This window comes from Mycetomoellerius zeteki, unplaced genomic scaffold (genome assembly GCF_001594055.1).
Source record: "Mycetomoellerius zeteki isolate Tzet28-1 unplaced genomic scaffold, Tzet1.0 scaffold52, whole genome shotgun sequence".
NCBI classification, from domain to species: Eukaryota; Metazoa; Arthropoda; class Insecta; order Hymenoptera; family Formicidae; genus Mycetomoellerius; species Mycetomoellerius zeteki.
Genome location: NW_017257523.1, coordinates 628,833 through 652,145, shown reverse-complemented (window position 1 = coordinate 652,145; position 23,313 = coordinate 628,833). Strand labels below are relative to the sequence as shown.

Below are 23,313 nucleotides of genomic sequence, written 5' to 3'. Positions count from 1 at the left end.
TTCTTTCCATTAAATGAAATAGTTGATGGATCGATAGTCGTAAAAAGCATCACTCGAGCTGTGGGCGTAAACAGTAAAAACGGTATTGTCGATCAGCATTATTGGCGTCGGCATTCTCTGACAATTACCGAGTCTTTTGTCGGCATAAAGTCGATTACATGAAAGCGCACGACTATAATTCAACCGGACGCGTTCGCGAAATTGCCGTTCAATTTGTACAGGAACGCCAAATTTATCGCGGTACCTTGCCCGTTGGTCTTTTTAACGTCGAGCCTTTACCAGCCTATCAACCTACTTTGAAATATGTAGCATTTTCATCGAACAATAAAGCAACACAAGCAAGAAATAAATATATCCATGACAGTAGTTAAAGCGGCGCACCCGACGGTATTGAGTAATTAAATTATTATTCGAACGATATGCATTTATAATTGATGCTAATTGGAATCGAATTGTTCGTTATTAATTAAGAATAATAAATGACAATCTTCGAATTACATTACGTTTCTTTACTTATTTATTACGTTCTATTAAAATTATTCGATTACTATTTATGTATCAATAATACGCTGGAAATTGACGTTTTAAAATATTATTTATTTGATTCCATATAGAAAACAGTTATAAAATTTATTATAATAGAATTAAATTAGTTAAAAATTTATATGTAAAAATTTATATACTAAAAGTTGTCCGTTTTAACCCAAGTAGTAAAGTGATGTCAAATGATATCTTGCCAGCGTCTTTATAACATCAATAAAACGTCATTAAAATGTCACTCTGCTATTTGGAAAATCTTATGTTTCGTAATGTCTAAACGTGTTTATATAAAATATTTCACATTCGCGAAATTTTGCTTTTAGAAGAACGAATCGAACTGAACAGTGTATTGAGATGTTGAGAAGATGCGTGTCGCTGGACCCAGCATACGCACCGGCATTTAGGGTTCTAGCGAGAATCGCTACCGGTCCTGCAACAGGCGAGCTCCTGAGGCACGTTATTCATCTTCAACCACGAAACCCGGACGCTCTCGCTGAGTATGCTTACTGGTTATACAAGAACGGTGAGTTGCTAAATGAAATAAGCTTAGAGTAGCAAGTGGAAGACCTTCAAATCCCGGGTAGGAGAAGCACTACTTGTCGACAAAAGTAGAACAATCTCGTCAGAGTTACCCGCTGTTACCAAGCAGTTCGCATGATCGCAACCCTAAATTTACACTCGCGGCACAAACTTGCTTCGTCTCTTTCAGGCAAATGGTTGCCCTCACTCCGATACTATTTCAAAGCGATGGAGATCTTTCCGTCGCACAAACCGTCGCTTATTGGTACGCTCAGGATTTTGAGGTCGCGAGGTCAGTGGTCTAGAGTACATCAGCTCATCATCAGGTGAGCATTTACATTCTATGTGTGCATGTGTATATCGCTGAACATACAAAGTCACCATTACAAATTAGAAAATTGCCTCGACCTACTCTATAGGATTATTATGAGAATAATAAGAGAATATAATGGGAAACTCTATAATGTTATTATTATGAGTACTCTATAAGATTACCTATTGAGAAGGCTGTACGAGAGTAGCATATCCACATGTTGCTTTCTTCCACGCATCCAATCATTCGCACAAAAACATTGAAATAGGTGAAAGAGTCACATTAAAGCCATTTCCCTGGATTACTTAAAATAGCGTCGAATATACACTCCGGAGAATATCGTCGCAATTTGGGTTGCGCAACGTAATGTCCGAATTTGTAATTTCCTCGGCAGCATTGCGAGATCGTGTACAAACACGGGCTTTTCCGCATGTTACGAATTCCGTGCATGCGACGAAGCGTGGCTCCGTCGCACGGAAATCCTTTCAATTTCAGATGGGCTTTACAGCATTGCGCGAATCGAGCGGCGGGCTTATTCGCGCGGCAAGTACTCGGTGACGTTAGCGCGCACGTCAATTCGCAATCAATGGACGAATTCAATTTTTTTCCGGCGATCTCTCTGAACTCGATCTTCGTTCCGCGTGGATTGATTAAAAATTCCACGTGATTTCCGTATTTCGTCGAGAAATATATCGAAGAATGAAATAAAAAAAATTAAAAAAAAAGAAAGAAAAAAAAACGAAAACAGATTCGATACTGTCTCGCGAGTTGATGCGATCGTTCTGTCTCGACGGTCGGGTTTGCCATCGGCCGTTTATGTACGCGGCACATCTACGTACACACGTAGATTATACGATAACGGGCGCACAAGCGGCTGGTCCTCGTGTTTTCGCTGTGACTGCCACCACCCCGTCGCGTCGCCCATTTTTCCACCCTCACACTGTAATCCTCCCGCGTCCCGCTGTGTGCAAATAGCGCCTATAAAACACGCACGGTAAATTTGCCAGCGACGATTCGCGCTGTTTTTGTAGTTGGTGTTCTCTCTCTCACTCTTACTCTCATTCACTTATCCTCTCTCTCTCTCTCTCTCTCTCTCTCTCTCTCTCTCTCTCTCTCTCTCTCTTTCTATTTCAACGGGCTTGCCAACAACGAAGTGCCGCGGCGAATCGTCGTCCGAACGTATACGAATTTTGCAGTGCCAGAGATAGGCACGTAGGCGTGGCCCAGGGGATGTAGAAGCAACGGGGCGAAAGGGGGTTAAATTTTGGAGAAACAACGCTCGGAGGCGCCGACGGACGGGCAGTCGAGCAGCGAACCATTCTCTCCCTCTCTCTTTTCCTCTGTGTTGCTACCACACGCGAAATTTCAATATGCATCGTTTGACAGATGTGGCGCATCGCTCGGATTTTAAATGCAAATATAAATCTCCCCGCAGCCCGTAACGGAATAGTGGGGTGAAGGGCATAAAGTATATAGTTGTGTATGGATGGCTAAAAGAAAACAGAAAAAAACTTTAGACAGTCCATTTTATATGAGATCTAGATAATTACCATTTTTATGAGTACTAAATAAATATAAAATAACAGATAAGTGTTTTGCTATCTGCAGGGACCGAGATCGAACCGAAATCAAAACCTAAATTTTGTAAAGTTTATAATACCGAAACTGTAACCGAACCGATAAAATTTTATGGTTTTTTTTCGATTTTTAATCTTTATCTTTGTTCTTAATTTTTGTTCTACCCGTTTCTTCGCCCAAATCACTAATGTTCAATTCAATATCACCGTCGCCAGCTCTCTTAACAACCGGAATGCAAATACGTCCAACACCTCATAATATATGATATAAGGAAAAATCTGGTGGAACCGCGAGACATATTTGATGTAAACTTTTTTTAACTCTCAACTACATGAGTGGGTCATTTGGACCCAGATGAAAATTTTAGTCGGCCGCAATTTTTGTACAGTTAATATTGCAGAGTTAAAATGAGAGGATAAAAAAACTTGGAATCTTTCTCTGTCGATCGCCGCGTTGCAATTGTTTCGTTGTTGTCTTGATGCTAATTGTGATACAATAAAAGTTTGGCTTGGGGGACTTGGATCTGTCAAATGTAAATTTGAGATTTTTGCCGAAAGTAGAAATTCATTTTTAATAAGTGCCTGCTTATTAGTGTTGTATTCAAGTATATGTGTTGTTTTCTTATAATTAAAACATATATTCATTGTCAAAAAAAGCATTTTTATGAGATAGGCGACTTGGCGAAACGTTCGCTTTATTTTCTCGGAGTTATAAAATCGCGAGTATAAATAATGTCAAAATCATTATACATTTAATATAAAATATTTTCATTGTATTAAAGAAGAAAATATCCGACATCATTATTCCGAGCATGTATGAAAATGCCCCCATTTTACTCGTGTGCAAATAATTGTACTTTTTGAAATGAATCAATATAATGTATTTTTTTTTCTTAAAGTCCATATTTTCCCCTTTTCAAAACACTACTTATTTTTATTTGTATCTTTTTTTATTATAAAGATATGATTTTTTTAAAAATTGATTATTGCACTCTTTTTACAAATTGTTCTTCACTTTTCTTTGACATAACTTTTTCAATTATTATCAAAACCTATTTATGTTTTGATATTTCGATTCTATACATTGTGGCATTTCATTAGAAAACAAAATATATTTTCTATTAAGATATGTGATAATTATACTGCCAGTCAAAACCGCCGTGACAGAACCTTGGACTCAGACATGTAAATTAATAGTCTAAAACGAGACATGTAGTTGAGGGTTAAGATACTAGCATTTTTTCATTTACATTTTTCTTACCAACATGTTGCAAGAATTTATTCTAAATCATGAAATTCAAGAATACATATGGAGATTTTATGTAATAAGTGAGATCTATTTATAAGAATAAAATAAGTTGTAAAAGAAAGGATCGAGAGAAATGTGTTTAAAATAATGTTTACATAATTTTTGTTCAAAGTCACGTGATCAGTTGACGCCTCTCTCCTATTAGGCTGTTAGAATGAATGGGTGAACACGCTCTCTCTCTTTCTCTCTTTCTCCTCCTTCTCCTCTTCCTCCTCCTCCTCCTCCTCCCTTTTCTTAATAGAATAAATTTAAAGAATAAATAGTATGAAGTGAGTAGATAGAATCGAAAAAAAATCGTCAAAAATCTATAATTTTTACGGTTTCGGTTTTCTTTACTAGTAAAAAAAAAAACAAAACTGAAACCGGAACATTTATTTGATATTTTATTAAACCGGAACCGGAACTAAACCGAAAAAACCTTTCGGTCTGGGTTCCTGGCTATCTGTTATATTTATATTCATTAAAATTTCGTACAATGACATATTTTACACGTAGACTTGCAAATGTCAATAGAAACATAACATAATTCAATGTAATTTCTTTATACAGGAGAATAGAACAATTATATTATATTTAATATCCTTACTGTTTGCGTTTTTTTTAGAGACCTCGATATATTCTGTAATTCTTAACGACGGTTCGTTATCGTTATATTGTCGTTGCATAGCTTTTTTTATTGTATATATAGATATATACAGGGTGATCCATTTTAATCTATCACTCCAAATATTTCCGTTCCCTTGCACTTTACAAGAAAATGTTTCAGACAAAAGTTGTATGGTTTTAAGGGGGCCATAAAATGATACCATTGGTTTGATTTTGGATAGTCGCTTAAAGGTCATATGAAGGTCACCTTCAATTTCTTAAATTAAACTCCCTATTTTTCATTACATATTCTTATAGCTTACCTCGAGAACTTTCCAAAACACTATAATAAAATATTTCTTCATTAAATATTTTTCGAGTTACAAGGCTCGAAAGTTACAGTACAGCCGGCATTAACATTACGCAAGTTGTCCGACCGACGGCTAAAACTTTTGAATGTTGTTTAAGATCATGTCCTAGATAACATTTGTCGTCTTAAAATAACCATATGGATACTGTCGTTAAGAGCTACAGAATAGGAGCCCAGATGAATAATTTGCGTTCTGTATATTTCTGTTTAAAAAGATATGTATAAAAGTATCATAAACTATGATATTTTATCACATTGATTAATTCGCCGTTCATTTTACGGGAGCACGATATTTTTAACTTACATATTATTGATAATGAACATACATCAATAAAAACGAGGAATTCACATTTATCGCTCAATGTATTTAATACTGTATAAATCTGCAGTTGTAGGAGAAATATATCATTCAGGATATTCTTATCCGTCAACATACGAGACGGAGTTTGAAAGGCATTTATTCAATCCGACGCGACGGTCACAAACAGCAGTACAGGGACCTTGTTTAATTATATTATTTCGAATGGCATCAGTCAACGGGAAACGTGTCGCAAACTTTTTATAGAGCGCGAGAGTTCTTCACGTTTCATTTATTTAAAGCCAAGCTGAAGCAAGTTCTCAATATTTCCGCTTTCTATTCCGTACGCGATGGTTGGATTAATTTCTCATAAATCGCCTGCGGTTTTCGTTGATTGGGTCACGGTTTCATTTGTGCCTCGCTCCGGGACACGCCGTTTCCGATCTGAAGTAATTAAGTGTCGCGATCGGCACGTAGCTCGATATCGAATATCTCGTTCCCGTTTGCTTTTATGGACGTACAATATGATATTGACATTGTCGAGAAAACCACCAACTGAACGTGTGACATATTACGATACGATACCCCATTTTTGGACAGTTGCGCTCTCTCTTTCTCTCTCTCTCTCTCTTCTCCCTCCCGCTTTTTCTCTTTCCTTCTCTCTTTCTCTCTTATCCTTCTCACTCTCAAATAGTTCAATGAAAATATATATTTGATGAAATATTTTATGTAAGTTCTGCAGATTTTTCTAATAAGTTAGATAAGAGTAATCACGTACCTACTTTCCTACAATAAAACATATTTAAAAACATGGATAGTTTTTAATTATAGAATTGTAGGATGCTAAAGTTTTCTTAGATAACATACACTTCTTTCACTTATATAGAATCTTGTTTTATTTTAATGAAATTATCTTAGTTTATTTAATGAAAAATTAAATTAATTTATTTTATATGATAGAACATTCCAGATATAATAAAAATTATATAATTTTTTCACATATGATTTATAATAACAGTAAGATTGGAAAAAAGTGCTATCTCAGTTCTTATGAAATATGCTATATCATTCGATTTGAAGTCATCGAGATGGATCATAGTTTCTTACGGAGATAAAGTCTAATAGTCTCTGGATGCAATTTTCTCGACCATTGACGGTCTTTCTACTACATTGTCGTTAACAATGGAGTTATGCCCCACAGGGTGTTCGTGCTTAGGGTGAACATTATTGAAAATATGAAGAATGACTCGATCGATTGCTATAATTAATTTTTTTTCATATTTTTTAGTTTAATTAACAAGTGAATAAAAAGTATAAAAAAAGTATTTTTATGAAAAGATAAGTTTATATTTAAATTTATTCATATCACGATATAAATATCTATTTATTTATTTTTACAACTAATAAATTTATAATGATATGCATTATGTTAATTTGATAATGGGATAAACATTTTATTTATACGCAAAAATCGTGTTCGCAACAACTTGTAAATGAAAATTGAAGATGGATATATTTAACACCTTATTTTTTGTAATTAGTTATTTATTTTATGGACAATCAATAGCTTTTTATAGTCAAATTAACAGCACAAATATTATTAAAACTACAATATATCTATTAATCAATAGAGAAGGCTATAACAACTGTTGAAAATACCGCTAATTATTGTTTCGTTTTAGAAGCGTATTTTCTCCATGAATGTGTTAAAATCGTTTGATCATGGCATGTGAAATCGCCTGGTACAAATGTTTTCTATTCAGTGCGTATCCATTTGATTTAAAGAATTATATAAATGCTCAGTTTCCAAAACATTTGGCTAAATTACTGTAAAATGCAAAGTCACGTGCAATGAGTGTCGAAAGTGTATATTTAATGTTTATATGAAAATAATTTTGAGATATAGTCTCATTTATTGTTTAAATTTACTTATTTGCCTATCATTAAATTATGCCGATTCAAATAATTTGAAACTCGGAGCGCGTGATGTGCGCGTCGGGATAAATATTTATTGACTCATTAATTAACGTGCAAAGATCGTAAAACTTTCATTCGACAAAATTATCTCATAATTGTAACTCCTGTTAAAACAAAACGAATATGTCCCAGCGCGCAGGCGAATCGTTTAATAACGTTTAAAATAAAGAAAAATATGAAAGTTAACCAATCATCGAATGGCTGACTACAGCAGAAGTTCGTCGAGCTATTCTCGTTTTTTTTATCAGACATATAAATTTAAAGAAAAGCCACGGCAGATAATGGTACGGACGCAGTGACGTCATCGCCGTTGCGTTCAGCGCTCAACGAACTGATAAATTGAGAATTTACCGATGCCTACCTGCCTATTCCCGTAGTTTTGATCAATAAAACGCAACGCGTTCATTCGCGCAAATATTTCTTTTTATCTTCGAAGTCATAAACATGAGATGAAAACGATTGTCTATGTCACCAATTTCGCCGGCAATCGCATTCTGCAACGACTCATCGTTATAGTTACGATCTCACGCAACTTTTAACAACAATTCGGCTACGAGAAAGAAATGTGCTCGTGCCGCAATAATTTTAGATCAACCTTCACCACTATCGTTTCCGGGATGCAGGATGCGATATTACCCCAGTGTTCCGACTCGCGCGCGACCGCTCGCAGCCGACATGGTCTCTATCTTCCGCTGTAAATAGCGATTTTATAATTCATGGTACGCCGTGTTTCATCCGGTCTATCGGTGAACCACCGAACGGCCGATATGACCGGTGGTAGCCGCGCGTTACCACTTCGTTACAACCACAGTTGAATTAGAGTTTATTTCACACGAATGTCCGTACGAGATAGAAGGGCTCGCGGTCGGCTTTAACAATACTCACCGCAAAACTTTAATTCTGCAAAACTTTAATCCTTAAATCTTCTAGTAAAATCATAATAGTGGTATTTGCGTAGCAGTGTTCATTTTTGCTAACAGGGCATAAGGTGTTGTATATATCAATATTGTAATATTTGTAGTAAAAAAATGGATTTGTTAAAATTGTAGATACTAGTTTAAATATTATAAAAGCCAACATTGATACCGTCATTTTTTGAACTTCTTTTATCAATACATTTTTTGTCTTTCCATTTTGATATTATTTAGATTGAATTGGTCATGTTGCTGCAACATGCATGTTGCAACAACATGACTATCTCCCAGTAGGACGTACGATCGATCACGAGCGATTTCAAACTGACCCGATGTGCTCGGAGACACGTGAGATTGCTAAGTCACGTTGCGATTACAGTCGGTTCGGACCAGCCGAACGTCAACGTTGTCGCTGGCGTGGGTCGATATCAGCATTGATACTGGATGAGGGGTGAAGCTATTCGATATACATAGGCACACGTTCGATTAACCGGTACGAAAACGCTGGTATTGTCAATGCTTCGAACCTGCTCTAACTGCGTCCGCGTAAATGTTACGGCCTTGATAACAATCAGGATTATTCGACTGACTGAATGTGCACTCGGGACAATATAGCGTTCACTTTGACATCAAGATTTATTCGCTTGCTTGAAAATTATTGAGTTACAATTATGCGATATATTATGTCTATGATGCACGTCGCATTGAAGCTATATTTTTCTACATTACATGAATTGTAACCCGTAATATTCGCAGTGCAATCGGTTTGCTGTACAAAAAGTACTTATGTAGATTTCACGGTTTTTCAAATAGAATCTTTAGTAGGGATGCACCGGATCATAAAATTACCAAATACCGGATATCGAATATCCGGTATCCGGTCGGATATCCGAGAGGGCAATTTCTTCGAGTTTAATATCCGACATTTTCCAGATTCCGGGAAAATATCTTTAAAAAAAAAACACCTATAAAGGAAAAAATTGGAATTTTGCAACAATGTATGAGAGAGTATGTATGAGAGAGTATAATAAAGTATCAACAATTTAATGATATCAAATTTCAACCGAATGTATTCCCGGATACTAACGATATCCGATTATCCGGTCGGATAGTAAAAAAGTGCCGGATAATATCGGATACCGGATACTTTTCGAATATCCGATGCATCCCTAATTTTTAGATCGATGATATTTCGATACTTAACGAGTTACAGACTAATTATAAAGCATGAATCGTTCTTTTTGTGAACTATAATCAAGAGTAAACGATTCTGAGGTAAAGAGAACAAAGTAGAACAAAACTAGAGCTACGTTATATTTTACAGAGACTATCGAGTGTGAAATGCTAGCGCCAAGTTTATAAGTCAAATATATATGTTGATACATATACGTAAGCTCGCAAATATTGGTATCATTCTCATCAATCAACTTTCCCTCTTTTACGCCTCATAAATACGATATTCGGGCGTGAGTGGAAAGATCATGGATGATAGAGCGCAAGTGACGCGTAAAAAAGGATATGTTACTTACGAATTTATTTTATGAAGGATGCCTTCGGATGTTGAATAATGATACTGAAACAACATCAGCGCAAAAATTTATGCTGAGGAAAATTTAAAACGTGCAAAGAGAGAAAGAGAAAGAGAGGGGAGAGAGAGAGAGAGAGATTCAATTTATAAAGAGGAAATAAATTTTTATTCTCTTCAGCAATTACATATCGATCATTTCTATAATTTAAGGAATGAATCTCTGTGAAGAACGCACGCTTTTACTCACGAGAGTATTTTACAGTTTGCTATGCAACACAATTTTACACAACCACGAAAGTAAACGAATATAAATTACGTGACACGCTATAACACTTGGAATTTTATTTTCCTCTTTGTTTCAGATGGCATTTAATGTTACGAGCGAAACGAGGAGGCTTCATCTATCGCGGGGACTTGTATATCCGTGCGTGGGAGTTACAAAGCGAGTCTCGTCAAAGGACTCATCAACATCAACGGAATCTCTGTATATCGGTTAGTAGTTTTGGTCATACGAGCATCACGTGTATAGTAGCAAAGTTTCGTGGATTTAGTTTGTCGTTTCTCATGCTGTCATCTACTATTTTAATGCAATAGTGCCTTTGTCTGTCTATCAAAGTGGATAATCTTAAAAGTTATTACTAGCACGATACGATTCGCGATTTTCCCTGCTACTATTTCTTTCGTTTCTACGAGACTGATTAAGATTCTTTGGTCATGCCGTGTCGTCATAATTCTGATTAAATGGATGTAGTTCCGTTTAGTCTCTTTCCTTCTGTCTTTCATCATTCCGGTCCCATTTCAACTTAGTTTTCTCGAGAACGACTTGTTCCATTCATTAAAGATTTAAGTACTTGCACATTTAGCCACACATTATCCTCTTACCATTTTGTCTGGATTAAATCGCTTTTGTGATAATCACATGCACACTAATAATAATCTTAAAGCTACCTTTTTGCTAGAACATTTATGAAGCTTCAGAAATGAGACCTTTCTGAAGTCACGCAAAAGAAAAATGAGGTCTTTTCTCTTTTTTGTTCAACGAATTTATACGTATCAAAGGAGGCACGCAAATAGACATATATTATACACATACTTTAAATTTTGACCACACACATATATAAATCATAAATCAAAATCAATTATAAATCGTAGTAACATGACAGAATTTGAAATATTTGGGTGCGCGCAAAAGTAACGTCAGCCATGACTAAAAGCATGACGTGCACAGTAAGTAAAATTTGCCAAAGCTACATAATTCTGAAATTGTATTTAGCTCAACTAGAAACTTCTGTGTTTAAACTGATATTCAGTATTAATATTCTCAAGTTCTCTCCTGCTACTCAAAAGCAATACTATTAATTAATTAATGTACTGTATCATTACTGTGTACCATTTAACTTTCACAGTTATGTGTCTTCAAATGTAACAATCGTTTAATATCGCGTTAATTTCGTATATCGATAACGCTCTTCGCATTCATCATCAACAATCGTGAGTGAGTTACTACGCGTAGCAGTTTAGCCCAGTTTACCCGTCCGTACAACGTACGCCGCGGTAATCTGTAAATCACGGAGAGATCGCAAATTTCGCTGGAGCATCGGCAATTGTCTGTTGTAGGAGAATGGATGTTCGAGGCCGCGCGTGGCCAGCGTGTCGGTGCAACTCGAACAAGACAGCAACAAGTCGGAACAGCTGCAACGGACGCCGCGTTGTAATGTGCGTGCTTGCAGGCAGCCAAGAAAAGGGAAGACGCGTGTAACCGCGCCCACCCTGCTCGTGCAGAATTTTCTGGAGACGCTTTAGTCCGCCCCGATTAGGGAACGGGTCTACCTCCTGCTCGTTCGCCAGTTGAAAACAGGCCGTGAAAGATGAAGGAAGAAGCGCGATAACTCCGACCGCGTAGCAGCCTCGTCCGACGATCGTCAGCGACGAAGAGAGTCCTATTATAGTGGAATGCCTGAATATTTTTCGTATGCTGTGTTTGTGTGCTATCTAGGACCGCAAGCCCGATCTGTCGCGGATCAATCACGATAACAAAATCTAAGAAGGTACGCATATATCGTTATCGTTTATATATATGTGTCCTCGCGTTCTTCGTGGCATCCTGTTTATCCTGTCGATCGGACAGCGACGATGCGAGTCGCGGTCTCTTCGAAAAAATAAAGTCGCTAAATAAAAAAAAAATAAAGAAACAGATGCCTGCTCCGTAGATAACTTTGGCTTCGAACGTGAATAAAGCGTTCTGAAATCGTTCGCCAGGACAAATGACAATGTGCGCTAATGGTGAGAATCGAATGCTAGAATTAAATTCCTTGAAAATTATTTTGCCACTTTTAAATTCAATATAAGAATATTTGACGAGAGAGGACCAAGGGAGATTCGAGCGATTAACTGTGTGCGACGAACGATTATAGCAAGTTGATTAAACGCGTACCTAATCAGATATGACATAGAGCCGTATGCGTTCAAGCGTGTATCTACCTATACTTTTGAAACGTGATAATTGTAATTGGTAATATAGTTACATGTAGTACGACGTGTTTCTATAAATATTTGCTGTATCTCGTGTGTGCTTTCAACGTTTTTACGATGTCCGTTTCGGTGCATCGATAAAGCTGCCGTTGTGTATGTAATACCAGAAAGACGAAGTATTTCAACAGTATAAAAAATTGAGGATTGCATTTGTGAAAAATATCTCGACAAAAAAATTTCATTCGACAAGTTAGCGAAACTACAATCATCTCAAAAATACTTAATATGAATGGTTACCATCATATTAAAAATAAATCGACCTTGTTCTTAAAGAGTCTATACGCATAAACATTTATAATTTTCGTTACCAACAAATATATGCACATACATACATATACTGTAAAAAATAAAATGTTAACTTTAACTTAAAGACATATAATGGACTTTCTGAGACATGCAAAAATGTTAAAATTAACACAAAAATATTAATTTTAACACTTTTGCATTTCTCAGAAAGTCCACTATACGTCATTAAGTTAAAATTAACATTTAATTTTTTACCGTGTATATACACAATCATTCTTTGAGATATAATATTTTTTTGTACGCCGAAGAAGGAAGCTGTACACGAAAAATGAAATTATGGTGAATTTTATCTTTTTCATAATAAAATGACAATAGCACAATGCATGAGAAGAGAATACGTATATACTTTTGAGACTCTTTTTCTCGGATCATACTTTGTGTTCCTCTCTCGTAGATACGCAATTTTATGCACGTAAATACACGGTGCCAATACTAGGGTAATGAATGTGCCGCTAATCTGTGGCGTTTGGTATGGCTTTTGTATGAAAATTAAAGAAACAAATAATTTTAAAGAAATACATTCTTCGATGAGCTTGGTACGGCAATGTTCTATTGCAAGTATATCGTAAAAAAGATTTCTATGAAAGCTTTTTTCAATATTTCTGAAAAAGGGAGAGAGAGAGAGAGAGAGAGAGAGAGAGAGAGAGAGATTATTTCTGTAGTATTTTTTATATTGATTAAATATTAATATAAAAATTATATTATTACTTTGACTCTCTGTAATACTGAAATTAAATAAAAGATTTAAATAAAATATTGCTGCAAACATTTAAAATAATTTGGAAAATTAAATCAATTTTCTTTTGATTAATAATTCATCGTGTAATGTAGCAAAATAAATAAAATGTAATCGGTTAATATTATTATACAATATTATTATACAATGTGACGGATTTAACTTGTATGTTATTTTACGAATACTTGCAAAACTTTGTCAAAACGTAATAGAAGACCAATGTATATACCTGTATACAGAAAAGAAATGTTACATCGAAAATTTTGTCGATGCTTATTAAACTTCTCTACTATAAATTATTGTCATGTAATATCGTTATAACAAACTCGAGTAAATAAATTTTGGCCATCCGGATACAACGGCCTGTGGTATTTCGCAGAACGCTGCGAATAGTGGGAAAAATGCAACGAAACGAGAGTAAGATCTAAACTATAATGGTATATGGAAATGGTAATGCATATGTATGAAGTTACATTTTTAGTTACTATATTTTTCTGTCTGCGACTCTTGTTTGTTATTTGCAGCTCGAATATCTTTATTCCAGTATTTTATTCTGTGATAAACATTAAATAGAATATATTAATTTTTTTGTTTTAATTTGTATGTAATATCAGTTACAATATATGAATTATATTTATTTAATACTATTAAATTCTATGTAGATGAGTATATATATATATATATAAATTTCATTATATTATCCTATATTAATAATCAATTAATTAAAATTGGAAAAAAATTTACTTAATAAAAACGTTAACATAATCTATAAATTATGCGTTAATCGGCCAGCGTCAATCAGAGTTGCATAAATTTTGCGCAAGCATAATACTATCATTACAATTAAGAGATGAGGAATCAAGCTTTCTCCTCGTAGAAATCATATGGATGAAGCTATTAAAATAAGAAGTCATAGGAGAGTTGCTCATTAGCTAAGGTAAGAAATAAAATACGTGGAAGCTAATACATTTAATACAAGGTATGGAAGTGAGCTGAGTATTCTATTTTTCGTACGTTTAAGCCTTAGGCGTTTCTCCAATTTTAATGAAAAATAAGCATTTAGCATCACTACATTTCATTATGAATTCCATGAGATAGCATAGTTGCATATATAAAAATTACATTACTCGTGACAGATACGTCTATTCTGCTATATTAGTGAAGACAATTTTGTGATATTACGTAATGGTAATTAAACGTTGAAAAGATTCGACGGTTAAAAATAATTTGCAATTCATATAGCTGCAGGAATTGAGCCCCGTACTTTCTATGTAAATGTCAGTAAATATAATTCGATATATATTACAATACATATTTTGTTTTATTCTAGCAATCTTTTTTTTATCAGGACGTTTGGCCGATCGACAAATCCAACAGCCAATTATTTTAAACAGTGTTATTATCAAACGGAACTAACGGGTGAAATAATTAACATTATCGATCCGTTTAATAGCACAGACGAAAGAACATTTTTAAAAAGGTGTAAAATTGGAAAATTCGCAATATTGAAGTGCGAAAGTTTGGCATCAGAAATTGGACGTGGGGCCGTGTATAATTAGCCGCAATTTGATTAGTCTAGGTTACTACTCGATAGACCAGTTTGTATATCTAATTACGATACGTTATTACTCATACTCATTGTGAATAATACAGCAATTATAAATTATCATAATAAAGTGTATGTTTATATACATATATCCATGTATGTTTGATTTATGTGCTGGTATTCGACAATATTGGCGATTCCAGACTACCCATACCTAATCAATTATCCAGTTTTCCCTCGTTTAATTATGGTCGTCCGGCCAAAATTGCGGTCTCGTCGACCAAGCTACGGCAAATTTACAGATCGCCCTTCCTCCCACAAGCATGGCAAGAATAGGTCGACAAACTTTAGCCGGAACTAACATGATAGCACGGCCATAATTTTCATTAAGTGTGTAATGTGCATTTGTTACTGCAATTGCAATAATTTATCGCAATTACGGATATGTATTTACCGGAAGATCATTTATTTAGTATCGTCAACCCGGTGCATTTGCTTAAATTGCAAGAATCATGTAAAATTGCATTCATTTCTGTGCCATGCAAATATTCCAATTTAAACGAATTTTGTCCGATGTTGATTATTTAAATAAACTTTTTGTTTTTAAATACCTAGATGTTTTGTTTTAGAGTAATAAATTTATCTGCGCATACATAGACTTTTCTATATCAATGAAACGCGAGTCGACGTTGAAGGACCGACTGAGATAAATAATCGTACGTGATTCTTTTCATTTTGTGAACAAATACATGCACGCGCATAACTGGCACACACCTGAGCAAATCTACCAAGCCGCGCGCAGGTGGTTTTGAAGAGTCGCTGGCATTATGTTCGGCTCACAATGAGCGCGTACTAACACTCTCACTCTATAGTCAGCAACGCCTGGAAATAATGGAGCCCGCCGCAATGCAGAATTTCGGTGCCCCGGTAAGTATCGTGTAATTTTAACGGTAATTGCCGGCGGTTTAAACGCGTCACAATTGAAATAACCCTTATACAACACCACTACTATAGAATGTCGATATAAAGGGTGTGTAAATAAAAATGGGAATTTCGAATTTTATATTGTTATATAGCAGTTTATTTTTGTATGTCGCAGCAAACAAGACAAAGCGTTATTTGTCAATTTTGACGTCAAAATAACGACAAATAATATTAGCTGAAAGGCTTCGTCACCACGTCATTTTATCAGAAAACGTTATTTACCTACATAATAACAATTTCGAATTATCAGAATATTTTTACGTCTAGAAACTTCCTAGGTATGCGACCTCGGTCTCGATTTTCTAAAAAGGGTTATATGCTGCATTTCAGTCACGTACAGCTAGCAAATTGCTTTTCACTGAGATCTTTGAACTTGTACAAAATTCTTCTTTTATCATAACGTTCTTTCGTACCATTAAAAGCGCTAGAGAATCACTCGCCGATTCTATGGTCAGCGACAGCTATTCCTTTCCTGTAGTTTAAGTTCGCGCTATTGACTTTTACGATTCTATATCTCACGTCTATGTAACAAGAAAGCGAAAGCATTTTATAAACGCATTGTACGCCGAGCCGCGCGTGTGCGGTTTGATTTACATTGTGCGAAAGTCGGCTATCACGTTTTCGATAGGCGGATTTACCGATAATAGCAGATGGATCTGCATGATCCGGGAACCAAGTGGGAATACGAATCCGGACATTATCCTGGCGCACCGTGACGGCTCGCTAACGTAAAACGGATGCATGTACGTCCCGCTGCATCGAGTGCGGTTACGTGATCCGTATATTCGCTCCAACGACCCGGGATACAAAGGTCACGCCTTCCTCCGTGCCTAATGACCCTTAACCTCTGTCCTGAAGCCTGGGATCTTTTAAACGTTGACATGTGACGCTTAACGGCAGTTTGATGCAGCCGACAGCTAACATCGTGAGATCCGACTTGCGTATTATTATGAAAGACAATAGCCGCCGGGCCGCGTAGAGGCGGGGTCCAATGTCGGATATTATAATTTCGATTCCCCAATATTCGCGCTGACCATTAACGTCATCGATACCCCGAGATCATCGGCGAAGCTGATTAAACCATTTTCGATGTACACCTGCATTATTTACGCGCAGGCTCGCGCAAAATCCTTGACCAACTATGCCACGTCGATCTATTATCTTCGTGTAAAGAGGATTTACGTACGAATACAATCGGCTGGTTAAATTAACGATCCCGTACTTTCCATCCCGCCGCCGCCATCATGCATAGCCATGATGCATCGTCGTTACGATAAAACTCTCCTGGGAGGCATGCACGAGCGTTCGGATAAAGCACCGAGATATTAAATTGCGACCGCGTCCGGACGCTTATTTTTATCTATTCTATGAAATCTCCGTCCGGATCGCGGCGTATTAGACTCATGTAGGGACAAGTTGCCCATATTGGCCGAGAAGAAGGAATCAGTGACACGAAAAAAGCGTGGATGTCGACACATATCTTGTACCCACGTGTTACGTTATTTCCCTTCTTTTTTTATTAACGTAACGTTTCTACGTATATCGAATACGCACGTTATTTGTCGAGATTACTATATGCCCTTCGAAGATTTCTATTCCCTTAAGACCGTTTTATCCCTACATTCAGTACATTCCTTACTGCCGGGCGGTGAAATGGATGAGAGGGTGACCAACCTGAACGACGACGCTTTCCTTTCTGTCACGATGAACGTCGTGTGATAACGTCTTGGAAAGTATACGGCAGGAATTTTCAATGGCATGAGTGGATACGAATGGACCGCGTATTGCAAAGAGTGAAAAGATTCGCTTGAAACCGTCTTACAAATCGATACTTTGGCGAGCTAGTGCAACGCTCGAAATATTGGGTCAGAACAAAAATTCGTAGCGCTACTTTATTTGTGTTATGTTTACATTTTTTGTTAATTTTGCAATTATATCATTCGATAAAGTAAAGTTTTAGCTCTAAGAATCTGTTTTTTATTATACATTACTATAATTTTTAATCAAGTTATGAGATGAGTAATCAGAGTCGAAATACTTCTTTTATTTAATCCGCGATAAATTAATAACAAAAATACTTGGAAATATTAAAAAAAAATAATTTTGTAGGAAAAACTTTAAGCTTTCATGTTAGAACGTTGTGAATTCTCGTAAGTTTTTTTAGACACATGATAAACCCACAAAATGAGAAAAAAATTTCGCATTTTGCCCGGCTCGTAGTTTTCTATATGTAAAAATTATTAAATTCATAGAACCTCAATAAATGTAGTGACTTTAAAAAATAGAGAATTTAATTGTAAAACTTTTTTTTTAAATGTAAATTTCGTTCATTTTTAATATAATAGCTGTTTGAATTTTGAAGTTTGTATAGCGCTAGGAACTTTTGTTCCAACTCAATATTTCTACATGTCGCCACGTGCGTGAGTATTCGATAAATTAATATGCGACTGTAATTGCGAAGTAAAATTTATTATTTTGTTACACAGCTTCCGCAAACGAAATTTACGATATGCAAATCTATTTCCGATATTAATGTGGAACCGCCACGCTATAAATAAATTTTTAGGCAGTTTCGTAAACGACCGATTCATTGCCTCGTTCTTCCGCTCGAATCAGCAGATTTATGTAACAGAAAATCATGCGACTTCGACGTATAACTCTTTGTAGAATTCCACGTGGCAGTCAAATCGTTGGGTCGTACGCGAAACCCCGACTAAATCACCAACAATATTTTTGTTGTGCGTTTTTAGTTTCAGTTCGTACCTGTCGTATCAAAAAGTCGATTTGGAAAACGAAACTCTATTTTAACGAATACGACGAGGACTCGCCTAGCTCGAGGAAAGAGCGTTTTATATTCTATCTACGCGTGTATCTGTGCACTGACTGCAGGCGAAGAGAGGCTGTAGGATTTCAATTTTGCCGAAAAGCAAATATTGTTGCTCGGTCACCCGAGTCGAAGATTCCCACTCCTTTCTCAGCGGCGCTTATTGCGCTTTAGGTAAAGTCAAACGTTATACTGAACGAAATGGTCAAGGATGAACCGAAAGCACGTCAGACGGTTGTATCTCTTCCTGGTTCCTCGCCAGGAGGCTGTCACGTCTTCGCGTAATTAAACTTCCGGGTCCGTCAGCGCTACCTGAGACCCATCCAAACACCGTCTAGAAGCCTGCAGCAACTGCCTTTACACGTCAGATTCAAAGCGCATGTCACAACGAGAAGAGAAAAGGCGGTATATATATTTTGTGGCAGCTTTTAATTTCGTCGTCTCATGGATCTCACTGTCTTCGTTGATCATCTTAGCACTTGCTCGTGCTACGGAAAATAACCCGATTTTCCTTTGTTTCACGTTAATTACTAAATGAGCTGAATAATTTTAGCATGAAATATCACAAAGTTCTTTAATCAAATTTCACCGTGCGCTGCGACCAGCGTAATAATTCGGAAGGTTTTTGTTATCTTGACACGCGAAGGTTTTGCGTAGTTAAATTAATCAAGCATTAAATTGTTAATGGGATCTTGGGCGATTGGATGATAATTTCTTTTCATTACTCAGCAAGAATTAACGTAACGAAAATACATTTTAACTAATAATTAAAAAATATCCAAATGTGCATTTTAATAAATTTCATTAATTAATTAATTATTTGATTAATACGTATGACTTAAATTTCTTAGGACTATTATTTTCTTCTTAGAAGTATAATTTTCGTGGAAATATGTCTAGATAATAGTGATTAAAGTAGGAAGAATGACGTGAAAATCACAGTATATATGAATATATTAGATGAATTGATGGAAACACGAGAAAAGAGTCGCTGCAATTGCAGAGGAGTCGGACAGGAAAATGCCGGTACGCTAATGAGCCGTTAATGGTAAATAAATGGACCAGCAAGCTCGCCTGCATTGCACCAGCCCATGGGACGTGACGTCAGCTCTACGTCACCGTTGATTAATGAGCGAGCTTTGTTCCTGCCGAGGTCAATTACATCCAACCCATCCCCAGCGCTACCCTTTCCACTGCGAATTTACGATTGCAGGCTGCGCCTTTTGATCTAAATTTCTTTCGGATGACATAAATGTGTGTGCATTCACAGGAGGCGGGATATATATATGTAAAAGATAAATCAAGTTAAAAAAGCGAAAGATAAAACATAAATTTTTTTTATACGTGAAATATTAGATTAATTTGACATGGATTCGCGCTTATACACTGTTAAAATCGTAATGTCAAATTATATCTATTTCGAATTGCTTTTAATCATTTCTATGGCTCATTACTGCTCCTCCCCAATATGTCGTTAATTTTACTAAAATAATGGAGTTAAATAATTTAACTTAAAAAATGTATTCAATTTGATTTAAATTTAGTTTATTATCATTCATGATAATAATTTGAGTCACAAATTGAATACATTTTTTAATATTCAGTTTATTATTCACTAAGTGTATATATTAATACGATGTTTAATTTGAAACTAATCACAGAAATAGAGATTGATTTATATTTTAATACAGATCGGAGTTAAAAATAACGAAATGTTATTTAATTCAAGGATTGGGTTACTGTTGCTCTTTTGATATCGAATAGTGTGTAGTTACAATCATTATAATTATCACAATTACAATATTACAATTATTATAATTATTATAATTATTACAATAGATTGCATTGTTTTGAAATGTATCGCAAATAAAAATCAGCGCGTTTGTACATACGTAATTTGTTGACTAGTTCAAAGATTCGACTGAAAAGTTTATCGCTACGCTAAAGCCCTTGAAGGCTCGATCACTGGGTTAGCAGATAAAAGTTTTACGTGAAAACTCGCGGACACGGTGAAACGGAGTGTATTCGCCCATAGATCTTAGACTTTCGAACAAGCCGCGGTCGGATCGAGAAAAATGAGTCTTTGTGAGTGCACGTGCAACGGTGCTGTTTGCGGTTAAGAATGGCGGAAGGAGCGAGAAACGAGAAAGGAAGAGGAAAGTTGCCACGTTAGGTAGCCATGGCAGCGGATGAGATTGCAAAAGCGTTCCATCGGGGTGTAAATCGATCGATATAAGTTCCAGCCGGCTCACTCTCCGGCTCAACAAGAATCATATTCTTGGAACGAATTATCGATTTCAGAGAATATAGCGAACGCAGCGAGAAACGCGAGATCGCGCACAAGACGATTTCAATGTTGTAATTAAATTATATTGAATTATTAACGGAACTAACGTTTTTATAAAACTACAAAGTCAGCGCTTTTCAATATACGTACAAGACAGGCTTCATCAAAATTAACTGTAATTCACCAGCGTGTAAGTAATTTCCATACTGGAATTTTGTAGTATTACCTTTGTATGACAATGACATACACTCACGATTCTACTGGCTTTACGGGACCACGTGAATCGACTTTTAAGTTTCATACACCTCTGCAAATTTTTGTTCCGAAACCTTACAACTTACAATATCTATCTTTTTATCTCTGTCTTTTTATCTAAAACAGGACTCGGCGCTTTTCATCTAAAAGTAATTTGAGATAATTGTTATTAAACTATTATTTAATTCTCTTCATAAATGAATTAAAAATTGTATGATATATATATATCGTATTACAAGTTGTAACATATATATAAGAAATATAATATTATATAAGATATATACATTATACATAATAATACTTACATATATAATAATAATACAAAAAATATTTTTATAAAATTATGTATATATAAAATATATGTATTTATTAAATTGTAATACATATTGTTTTCATTGCAACAATTTAATATTGTGCTTCTCTCTCTACAGAATAAAAATTTGAAGAGATGTATGCACTCAAAAAAGAAGTTTAATTTTAAGATATTAAAACATTTTATTTTTGTCTACATTTTTTAAACACTTAAAGATGTTTTAGTTTCAAATTTTTTCAATAAATAAAATGCTTGAAACAAAATGAATAAATAAATGTTTGAATAAACAAAATACTATGTGTTTGTTGTGAAAAAAACACTATATGTTTTTAAGATATTTAAATGTTTTAAATCTAAACACATAGTGTCTTGATTATTGAAAACAAAATTGGAGACAATACTAAAATATTTTAATATCTTAAAATTAAACATTTCTTTCTTGAATGTGTAGATTAGAAATCAATTTCGAAAGTTTCCAATTCTATATAAAGTTCAGTGTTTCAAATATAGTTTTCGTGTCTGTATTGTTAAAATTTTTCCAATTTGATTAATAAAGTAATATAGCAGTCCGATTATCGCAATAAAAATGGTACAACGTAAAGTATTGCGCAACGTATATTTAAATGATATTTATCTAATATTAAATAATATTAAAAATCTATTTATATTTAAATAATATCCATTTATATTTTTGTACAACTAAACTGCTATATATACACGACTGACACGACTATCGAGAAATAAAAATTATTATATGTATGTATATATGAATTTATTTAAGAAAGAAAATATAAAATAATGATTTAATTTTTTAATAAATAAGGCAAATAAAGAAACGCAGAACATACAAATGCACCGGATAGGAATAAAAATATCGTTTCATCACCTAATTTGCGGAAACTCATAAATACTGCCACACTGAAAGAAATGTTTGGCATAAATAATCATTATTTTATTGATATATAATTTACAAAAATTTTTTTAATTTTTGAATTTAAAGATATTTTAATCAGAATTCTTTTAGTTATAATCACATATCAAACATTTTTCTCAGTGCATTAATAGTTTATCAAAGCATTACTATTACTAGGGGTCTGTATCGGTTCATTGCAAATAAATGAGCAGTTATAGAATCAACCATAAGCAAATAAAGCATAAATGACTTTACTCATTACAATTGATACGCCATTGCTTCTGTCGCGCGTCAGATTATCCACACAAACTCAAATCGGTCCAGAAAACATGGCTGATCAGGATCGCATGCACTAATTGTTATCGGACCTAACAATTATCGTTACTGACAACTTGGCACTTGCGTCTCGATTTTCCTGTTCGATTTTTCGCGCGAATTACCGTTTTATGTAACGTGTTACACGCGTTACATAAAACGGTCGAGTTTTAAAAAAAGTATTCGTCGCTTGGCCTTCTCACAAACGTATCTCTTTAGTTAGAAACGATCCGCTTGAGTAATAAAATCTATCATGTTATAGCTGTATTCGATTTGGCACTCACAATGCTCGCGAGCATTATTTGTCCTTTTGTAACGATTAGTAAACAAAAAGAGCGCAATGATTCTAAGAGCGTTGCGAGCGTCAAGTGA

The 23,313-nt window shown here is 35.2% G+C and overlaps 1 protein-coding gene across 1 annotated transcript in view; it reads left to right on the top strand.

Annotated features, from left to right (window-relative positions):
• Nucleotides 1–12,717, top strand: part of LOC108727748 (transmembrane and TPR repeat-containing protein 1) — a 141,542-nt gene extending 128,825 nt beyond the window's left edge. The window contains exons 12-15 of the mRNA XM_018455977.1: nucleotides 864–1,063; nucleotides 1,250–1,385; nucleotides 10,293–10,422; nucleotides 11,548–12,717. Of these exons, the coding sequence (XP_018311479.1) occupies nucleotides 864–1,063; nucleotides 1,250–1,385; nucleotides 10,293–10,422; nucleotides 11,548–11,733 (652 nt within the window). The 3' untranslated portion in view covers nucleotides 11,734–12,717. The remainder of the gene's footprint in view (nucleotides 1–863; nucleotides 1,064–1,249; nucleotides 1,386–10,292; nucleotides 10,423–11,547) is intronic.
• The last annotated feature ends 10,596 nt before the right edge of the window (nucleotides 12,718–23,313 follow it).